This window comes from Castanea sativa, chromosome 8 (genome assembly GCF_040712315.1).
Source record: "Castanea sativa cultivar Marrone di Chiusa Pesio chromosome 8, ASM4071231v1".
In the NCBI taxonomy this organism is placed as follows: domain Eukaryota; kingdom Viridiplantae; phylum Streptophyta; class Magnoliopsida; order Fagales; family Fagaceae; genus Castanea; species Castanea sativa.
The window spans coordinates 53,848,041-53,858,336 of record NC_134020.1 but is presented as its reverse complement, the minus strand read 5'-3'; the positions used below and the strand labels follow the sequence as shown (position 1 = coordinate 53,858,336).

The 10,296-nt window shown below is 31.0% G+C and overlaps 1 protein-coding gene across 2 annotated transcripts; it reads left to right on the top strand.

Moving 5' to 3' along the window:
- Nucleotides 1–599: 599 nt before the first annotated feature.
- LOC142608368 (protein DETOXIFICATION 12-like) lies at nt 600–4,236 on the top strand. 2 transcript variants are annotated; one of them, XM_075780131.1, is made up of 7 exons: nt 600–956; nt 2,380–2,483; nt 2,578–2,664; nt 2,782–2,838; nt 2,950–3,188; nt 3,276–3,481; nt 4,064–4,236. In XM_075780131.1, the coding sequence occupies exons 1-7, from the start codon at nt 702–704 to the stop codon at nt 4,139–4,141; spliced, it is 1,026 nt and encodes a 341-aa protein (XP_075636246.1). In that variant the 5' UTR covers nt 600–701; the 3' UTR covers nt 4,142–4,236. The 2 variants fall into 2 exon arrangements, with proteins under 2 accessions (XP_075636246.1, XP_075636245.1); XM_075780130.1 differs by having other exon boundaries at nt 603–956; nt 1,939–2,483.
- The last annotated feature ends 6,060 nt before the right edge of the window (nt 4,237–10,296 follow it).

The following is a 10,296-nucleotide window of genomic DNA, read 5'->3' as shown; positions in this document are numbered from 1 at the left end:
TTTTTATGAGAAATTTTTTTTAAAAAAACTAACTTTTATTTTTATCATTTTTTATATTTTTCATAAAATTTGTATTAAAATTTTCCTAAAATGTTTCATTAACAGATGTCTTATGGCGCCTTAATGGACCCACTAGATTGGAGCTGGTCCTTTATTTATTTTTGGGTGAAATGCAAAACTGACCATTTAAGTTTTTTCAGATTTCATTTCAGTTCTCTAATTTTACTTTTGTTCATTTCAGTTCTCTAACTTTCAAGTTTATTCAATTAAGGCTTTTTCATTAAATTTTGTTATATGATGTGGTTAATTTTTCAATTTTATAAATTTTTCTTCAAAATTTTTAAATTAAAAAATATTTTCTTGATTTTTTTTTCAAAAAATTTTAACAAAAGTTAACGAAAATGCCTTAATTAAATAAATGTGAAACTTAGAAAACTGAAGTTAACAAAAACAAAATTAAAAAAGTAAAATAAAAACAAGAGAAATTTAGAACTCAGTTTTATATTTTAAATTGAATACTTTATTGACCAATAAAGAAAACTACGCGAAGACTGGAGCTGGTCTTTGTTCCCAGTGATATATACCATACATGGCCCTGGAAATACCAAAAAGTCAGGACTCTCTCCTTCTCTGTTTTTTCCTTGGACCTCTCATATTCCACGTTTGAGCTATTGAGGCGGCCAAGAGACAAAAAGAAAGACATGGAAGAGAGCTTATTAGCAAAAGGGATCAAAGAAGAGAAAAGAAAACCAGAAACTCCATCTCTAACATGGGTTACTTTCACTGGGGAGCTCAAGAGGTTGGGATTCTTGGCTGGTCCTATGGTGGTCGTGAGTCTATCACAGTACTTGTTGCAGGTCATTTCATTAATGATGGTGGGTCATCTGGATGAACTTGCTCTCTCTAGCACTGCTTTAGCCATCTCTCTTTCTGCAGTCACTGGCTTCAGTCTTCTTGTAAGTCTTTGTTGTTATCTACTTAGCTTCTGTTTGCTTATATACATGTTTTTCTTTCCTTATATACATTTTCAAAGTCTCACTTTTTAACCAACTTTTAGTAAATAAATAATAACCAAAAAAAAAAAAAATCAATGCAACATTTAGTTTGTTTTCTTTCATGCATACTTAGGATTAATTCTTGTTCAACCACTTTTTTTTTCAATAATATGTGTACAAGATATTTTTAAGCTCACCTTGGAAAAACATGAAACTTGTTTCTTTCTGAGTTTTTGTGATTACCCTTGTGACAAGATTCTTGGTTCATTTTATGTGATTTGAACTCACTGTAATTTGAGTTCTTGTGATTACCTCTTCGGGGCAAGGCAGGTCATGCCGGGTGGGAAATTGATTACTTTTCAACTTAACCGGGACTAGGGGTAATTGGAGATGTCAGATAAGGGAATGGTGACTTGGGTAGCCTTATAATGCTTTATCTTTGGGTAACAGATTCATAACAGTTTAGTAAACTAAACCACTTCCATGTTTTGTTAATGAATCACTAAACATGTCTATAAGTTTCATTTTGTTCTTTCAATATTTGTGTGATTTATGTAATGATCAGCTTCTTGTCATAATGGATTGGACTAACATTGCTCAACTTGTGATTTGGATAACATTTATGAATACTAGTGCAGGAAAGCATTTGTCATGATTTGGATGAAATATAATAATTAGTCTCACTGAATGGCAGTGACACTCTGTCAAAACAAAAAAAGAAAAAAAAAATCAAATGGCAGTCACATGTATGAGTTTCAATAAGCCAGAGCTACTAGAAGATATGGGTGAAGTCATGCACTTACAAAAATATATATTGGATGATTTAAATGTTCTGAAGGCCAAAAAATATTAAATTTGTGGACCTAGTTACTGAGATGAAAGACTTTGAACATATCTATTTCAAATAACTAACTGGATTTTCTATTTTGTATGTGGTAAACAGTTAGGAATGGCCAGTGCGCTAGAAACTCTATGTGGGCAAGCTTATGGTGCTCAGCAATATCAAAAAATTGGAATTCAAACTTACACTGCTATATTTTCTCTAAACGTTGTCTGTCTTCCTCTGTCTTTGCTATGGATGAACATGGGAAAGTTACTTAGTTTGATAGGTCAAGACCCTCTAATTGCACATGAAGCTGGGAAATTCACAATGTGGCTTGTTCCTGCACTCTTTGCTTATGCCACACTTCAACCACTCGTTAGATACCTTCAGACACAAAGTCTAGTCAAGCCAATGCTTATAAGCTCTGTTGTAATTCTATGTTTTCACATACCACTATGTTGGGTTTTAGTATTCAAGTCTGGACTGGGAAACCTCGGAGCAGCTTTAGCTATGGGAATTTCATATTGGTTAAATGTGATTTTTCTTGGTTTATATGTGAAGTACTCTTCTGCCTGCAAAAAAACCCTTGTTCCAATTTCTAAGGAGCTGTTCCAAGGAATTGGGGAGTTTTTCCGCTTTGCTATCCCTTCTGCTGTAATGGTTTGGTAATTGTTTTCATTTACTCCAGTTGTAAAGAAAAGAGTTTGTATGTTCATCTTTAATATTGTTTTTTTTTTTTTTTTTTGTTGATGATTGCAGCCTCGAGTGGTGGTCTTTTGAGTTTCTTATACTGTTGTCTGGTCTTTTACCTAATCCGCAACTTGAAACTTCAGTTCTTTCTGTGTGGTAAGTTTTCTTGTAGTATTTCATATCAAGAACACTATGGATCTTCTACAAATTAATTAGATTTTCCATTCCTAAAAAAATATGATTGTTCTATTTAATCATCAACTTTTTTTGCAGTCTCAATACGATTGCAACACTCTATACAATACCGTATGGACTTGGTGCTGCAGCAAGGTTTGATCACTCAAAACTATGTATACATCTATATATTATGAATATTACTAGTGTTTATAACGGTTGAAATTGCATATCTCTAATAATGTATGCTAATTTCTTTTTGTTCAGTACTAGAATTTCAAATGAATTAGGAGCAGGAAACCCACAAGCTGCTCGTGTGGCTGTCTTTGCTGTATTGTTTCTTGCAGTCACAGAGACAAGTATAGTAAGCGCAATCCTTCTTGCAAGCCGGAGTGTTTTTGGTTACACTTTTAGCAACGAGAAGGAAGTTGTGGACTATGTGACAACCATGGCTCCCCTGGTTTCTCTGTCAATTATACTGGACAGCTTACAAGGGGTACTCTCAGGTCAAAATTTTCTCTCTTTTGTCAATGAGTGCTTTCTGCTAAAAATGTAAGTTTTTTCTGGGTTCTATCTGGTGTTTGTTAACTCAGGTGTTGCTAGAGGATGTGGGTGGCAACATATAGGGGCTTATGTCAACTTGGGGGCATTCTATCTTTGTGGAATTCCAGTTGCTGCGGTTCTGGGTTTCATGACAAATTTAAGAGGAAGGGGCCTATGGATTGGAATACAAACTGGTGCTTTTGTTCAGACAGTTATGCTCTCTATTATAACAAGTTGCATAAATTGGGAAAAACAGGTCTATCCTCTACTCTTATGACTTGATGCTTTTGATCTTAGTCTAGCGTATGTTTCCCATTTGCTCTACTTGGTTGCCAATAAATTGGAAGAAGGAAAAGAGACAAAAATTTTAGATTGTTCAATGAGTTAGAATTTTTAATGCAACTCCACCATGGATTTATTAAAATATTAATCATTCATGATTAAATAAATGGTTAAGATTTTGTTATGTCATTAGGTCATCATCATGATTAATCATTCATGATTTGAATTTGAAGAACTCTATAGTGGAGTTACCTTAGGAACTATTGAGGTTTCTAATAACCTTGATGGCCCTAAGTGGTTATCAAATTCCCAAAGTCATTCCTTTTCTTCCATCTAATGGTAGGATTGGATTTGCCTCTATTTCGCAATTAGATAGAGCACTTCTCCAAATAAATGGGATGAAGGACAATATTTTACAATGTTTTAGAGTGTGGAATTCATAATGATAGTCAATTACAATGTTTTAGAGTGTTGAATTCATTAAGATTTTTTATTAGTTCTACCCATAGTGTTACTTATTAAGGGGTTATTTCTGTTGTGTTTCTTGATATTTCAGGCAAGCAATGCAAGAGAGAGGATATTTGAGGGGAAACTTCCACAAGATAATAATGAAAGTGAGCAGTTGGTGAGCTAAATAATGTTATTATTACTGTTGTAACTTGTAAGGAATAAGGAGGAACATTGATTATATGAATGAGCTTATGGACCTTTTTTTTTTCTTTGTTTTCATTCGTCTTCCTTTCTTTTTCCCACCCCTCTTTTAATGGTGGCAGTGACATCCTTGAATTTGGTTTACATTCTAGAGGAATCTATATGGGATTGGCATAACCATATGGAAAAATGTTTTCCTTGCCAAAACATGTAGGAACTCTGTCTGCAGCTAAATTAATAAACTGTCCCTCATAAAAAGATTAAAATAAAAAAATTGGTTCACAAATACTAATCCTTTCTCTATAGATTATATGGGTTTCAATAGCAATTAAAGATTACTATTTACAAACCTAGAATCAAATCCTCTAGGCATTTCATGGTAGATTAGAATTACAGTTTTTCTTCAAAACAAGCTAGGCAGTTTTCAAAACCTGCACCTTCTCTTCTTTTTTTTCTTTTTTTGGGTAGAAGCTTAGGCACCAAAACCTGCATCAGGCAAGGTTTTTGTTTCTATGTTTATCTTTTCAATGAGTTTATAAATTAATCTGTTTGTAATTTTCAAATTATGTTCATTGTTGTGTAGGTTGACCAAACCAAAGTGGTCAAGTTTTTTAGCTATGTACCTTAAATGTTCAAAAAAAATTATAAATTTATTATAATGTCTAAGGTGTTCTCTGAAATATAATAAGTTGACAATTTGCTATGGAGATGAGTAATAAACTGATAAAAAAATATTTTTTATATATATAATATTTTTTTAATAAAAATTCAGGGGGTAAATGAATCCCCTATGACCAAATATGATATAATTAGCTGTACATTGGAAATTTTAGATTTGAAGCCTTGTGTTGTCACTGTTGTGTTTCCAGATTGATATTGCTATAGTTAGTGTGGGATTGGGAAGATCAAAAATTAAAATTATTTTACTATTCAGCTTATTTTTGCTACTATTCAAGGGCTTTACTGCACTTTTTGATACTATTCATGGGCTCCGTTGTACTATTTCAACTAATTTTTGCCTTTATCTAAAATACTTTCAGCAATAAGTTTTTAGTTTTAGAAAAATAAGCAGTATTCAAACACACTCTTAATAACACAATTTGGAATAAAAAAATATAGTCAACAAGACCTTTACACTACGAGAAAGTCATGACTGGCTTAATGAGCACTGTCTTCACATTGGATGGAACCATATATTGTGAGAGGGTGCTCCATAAGTCGATCTCATAAGATAATTTTTCTTTTATAAGGTAGGACATAAAATCAACGGTCAAGGTGTTTAATATAAAAACAAGTAACACTTACCTGTCTGCCTTAACATGAGCAAATTTTCAAAATTGCCGGCAAACCAGCATTCCAATTACTTCTCTTTAAATGAATTTTGGAATTCTTCTATCATTTGATTAAAAAAAAATGAAGATTCCTTTTTTTTTTTAAGTTACAATAAAGGAAGGATTTTTTTTTTTTTTTTTTAGAAATGTTTCTGAACTAATGCTATTCCTATAGGAAAAAAAAAAAAACTCTTCCACTATTTTAGAAATAAGCTTCCACAAGGACCACAACAGAGTTTTTTTTTTTTTTTTTTTGAGAGAGAGAGAGAGAGACCACAACAATGTATTTGATTTGTTACGTATAACTTCCTTTTTTTTTTTATGAGTAATGCTATAGTCATAAACTATTTTACAACATTTTTACAAACTGCTGATGTGACCAGCCTTTTATTTGTTTTCATCTAGGCCCACCATTAATATCACTTTTTCATTTACTAATAATCACTCACTATATTAGCAGTTTATAAAAAAATTTGTAAAATAATTTGTATTTCTAGCATTATTCTTTTTTTATTGTTACACATGACTTAATAGGTCTGCATATATATATATATATATATATATATATATATATATATATATATATATATATATATATATGAGATTAAATTCTATAAGAACGTGGTGTAAAATCCATATTTTACCTCTTTATCCCAACATGTCACATCATCTTATCACATATTTAAAAATAAACACAATTAAACTCAATCAATTCTAATACCCATATATAAATCCAACAAATTTGGAAATCTATCGAGATGTTAATAGATGTAGTAAAATGTATTGAATTTTAAGTAAAATGCTAATGTGTTAATCACTTATTGAATAGTGTAAAACATGGATTTTACACCCCATCCTTACAGAATTTAATCTCATGTATATAATTAAATCAACCTCTATCAAGATTTTATGAAATGACGTTTTCCTTGAAACATTTCATGAAATGATACTCTCCAAATGTTTTAAGAAACGACATTCACATTTTTATAAATGTATAAGTGCAATCACTTTCACATCGACAATTCATCTCCATCCAATCAAATCGAATATTATGTTAAATATTATTATAGGAAAGTCAAGATTTGGGAACACCATATTTTTTGTGTGTAAATTATATCAATTTTCCTTAAGGTTTTATAAAATGACATCTCCGTCCAGACATTTGAGGAAATGACATTTCCACCCTTGAGGTTTTATAAATGTAACAAATAAGTTCGTCCGCTCTCAAATCATTACTTTTCTAACAAAGTAGTCTATTACATGGGACTTGGGAGTGTCATGTGAAAGAGAATGAACTTATCTATTCCATTTATGAAATTGGGATTTTCATCTCTTCAAATATGTTTGGCTCGAATTGTACTCAAAACTCATCAGATCCAACCCATTTGCCAAGGCAACAACAATCAAGCAAGATTAGTTTATCCATAATTAAATGCAGTATATTTAGGTCATTGTTCAATGCACAAGCAAGATCAATTTTCAGCCTAAACAGATGGAGTTATCTATTCGATTTATGAAAATGGGATTGTCATTTGTCATCTCTTCAAATGTTTGGCTCGAGTGGTACCTTTCCTGGTTCGAATTCTTGGATGCTTGTCCTCCCACTGGCCATATAAAATAAATTGTACACTCTCACTGAAACAAGTAAGACAACTTATAGAAAATATATAAACTATGGCCCTTCTTCTGCACCATGCAGACAAAACTGTCTGTTTTGTAAATTATTGGGTAGGTCGATGTCCTGTCATAGACAGATGAAATATGTAGTACTAGCCAGTAAACTATTAACATGCTAGTGCCTTTAGACTCTCTTTTGTTATTGATAGAAGTGCCTTTAGACATTAGTGCTTTTAACGTGTCAATATTATATGGTTGCCTTCTAGAAAAACTCTTTACGACTCTGTGATAATGAGTTCTGTCTTATGTCAATTAAAGTGCTTTCAGTTCAATACAGTACCAACTAGCAAATTAATATCCCCTCGACAAAAAAAAAAAAAAAAAACTAACAAATTAATAGTAAGTTCCGATCCGAAAAATTTTGATTTTTAAAAGAGTTAGGATCATATCTCCACATACACCAAAACATTAAAAGACAAAAATTAATTAGTATCTTGATCTGATTATGATAATGAAACATAATCATTCGAAATGGACATCATATATTGAAAGTCTATAAATAAAAATAAATAATAATAAAAAAAACTTGCAAATTAGTAATGATTCTCTTGGTAATTGATGAGATATATCATGTATGCAGAGCCTATTGACTATTGTGTAAATTATGAGGGTATATTCCACATTTGAGCGTTAACAGGTGCTTATATGGATTTTTTTTTTTTTTTTTTTTTTGAAGAACTCTAAGGAATTTGTTAATAGATTATTTTAAGAAAGTTTTAATACTATTTTTATAAGTAATATAAAAAGTTTTTTTTTTTAAATTAAGCTATTTCTTTTTTCCTTTTTCATAAAATGCTTACAAAAATATTTAGCATCTCCCTATAAATAAGAATAATGCTAGAAACACAAACTATTTTACAAAAAAATTTATAAATTACTAATGTGGTGAGTAATTATTGGTAAATGAAAAAGTAATATTAATGGTGGGCCTCGATAAAAACCAATAAGAGATTGGCCACATCATCATTTTATAAAAATATTGTAAAATATTTTGTGACTGTATCATTATTCTATAAATAATATGGCAATCACAACATAAAAGGAATCATTAGCATTAGCATTTTCTGTTTGTTTCGATATTAGCATTTTCTAAAATATTCAGAAAATTATCTCTTTATTTAGCTTCGTGTGGAATAGAGTTATTTTCCTTATTTAGATACGTGTGAAATAGAGTTATTTTTTAGAAAATTTTAGCTGAAAACAATATTTCATATCAAGCTTAATAAGGAAGTTTTTTTTTTTTTTTAAAGAAGATAAATAAGGAAGTTAAGAGACAATTTTTCTTTAATCTATTTTTCTTATACTACCAAAAACAAGAAATTTTGAAAAATTATCTTCACGTAAGTTTTCCATTAAAAAAAGTATTCGTTTGGATACAGTCTGCGTCTGCATCTACGTTTCAACCCCTTTTTTTGAGAAGCGTGTCTTTCTGTGGCTTTATGTCACACTAATAGGTGTCGTGCACTGTTTACAGATCCCACAAACCCCTTTTTTCAGCAATTTTTTCATTAAAAATGAATCTCACAGCACTATTCACACATTTAAAAATTATTTTACTACAGTATTTTCAATTTTCAACAAAATAAGCGGTATCCAAACGGACCCTAAGTATAAATACTCATATAATCTTTTTATTTTTGGTAGAAATTTATCGTGTATAATTTTTAATGTGTGTAGACAAAATAATAGGGTCATATATATGCTAATGATCATTATAAATCCTGTTATAACTATCATAATAAAATTTCAGCAATCTTGTGAATGTTGTGTTTGTGTGCGCCTTATACGTACACAAGCAAATTTTTCTTCTTTTTACCTTTTCTTACTTAGATTAGTAGGTGAAGAACATAATTTACTCAAGTTCGGTCATCGGTGCACATGGAACAACATCCAACCAATATTAAAAAACAAAAAACAAAAGAGCGTGTCGTGGTTTCTCAAAAAAAAAAAATAAGAGCGTGTCGTGTGCAAACTCTTTTGTTTTATTTGTTTATTAGCTTGCAATTTGGATCCTATGAAAACACAAAGAATATTAATGATGTAAATCAAGAAAAATATATTTGAACTCGCTAAGGCCTTTTCAAACTTATCTGGTAAGATTTGACAAAATAAAATTTCATGTGGAAAGGTCCAAAACATACATTGAGTTAAGTGCGTGTGTGTATATATATACATGTATAAAACATTGAAAAACAAAAGGGCCAACTCAGAATAAAACACACGTACATACAAGCACAATAGAAAGGAGGAGAAAGTTTGTGGACATAATTTTTGTGCCACAACTCTTGCTATGAGCCTATGACTTAGGTATGGTTGATTTTGTGGTACTACAAAAAAAATATATTAAGTTTGAGAAATGAGAGGAAATTTATTGATGATTGATAGAGCCGAGATGTGGAACTCAATCCACTATCCTAAGAAGTGATTTCACCCCACTAGATACAATTTATCCTTGGTGCATGCACTCACAAACCCAAGCTTTGAACTCATATTGATGCCCAAAATAAGTTGAGAAAACAGATAGAGAGACAGAATCACAGAAGTATAATCCTTTGTAAATTTTCAGCTACCTCAAGTGAACCATTGCTTTGGTATATATAGGATCACATATGAGAAAATTAAGGAAAGACATTGCACAGGTTTGCACATCCCCAAGAATATGTCATGATAGGAATCAAAACACTTTTCCTTATATTTTTTTATGAACAAAAAATAAGTAAAGAGGAGCAATCTGAGTTAGCGTTTTCTACTTAGACGTGACCATAATAACACTTTTCTTTATATTTTTCTTCAATAGTTAATGAGATTAAATGATATTAATCTGTTATTGCGGAAGTCTTGATACAGAGAGGAAAGGGCAGATTTTTAGCAGAGTAAATAGATAAGAGAAGGCTGGAAATTAATATCACCAAACAGTGGGTTTTGTGGATTTAATTCTCACCTACCACACTAAGCACTAATTTGGTCAATAGATGTTCCATGTAATAAATTTGAAACATTTCCAATATCTGTGAGTTGTGAAAAACAGTAATAAGTCCACCTAAAAGTGATTGAACACTACAAAATTGTGACATAAAATTTGAATAGTGAAAAAACAATTAAGTCCATATAAAAGCGATTGTTTACTTTT

Bases quoted from the DNA above. Each gene is read 5' to 3' on its own strand.
- LOC142608368 (XM_075780130.1), top strand. From the start codon at position 702: ATGGAAGAGAGCTTATTAGCAAAAGGGATCAAAGAAGAGAAAAGAAAA. The intron at 2,839-2,949 runs GTTTGATCACTC...CTTTTTGTTCAG, and splicing joins GGACTTGGTGCTGCAGCAAG to TACTAGAATTTCAAATGAAT. The intron at 3,482-4,063 runs GTCTATCCTCTA...TTGATATTTCAG, and splicing joins GCATAAATTGGGAAAAACAG to GCAAGCAATGCAAGAGAGAG.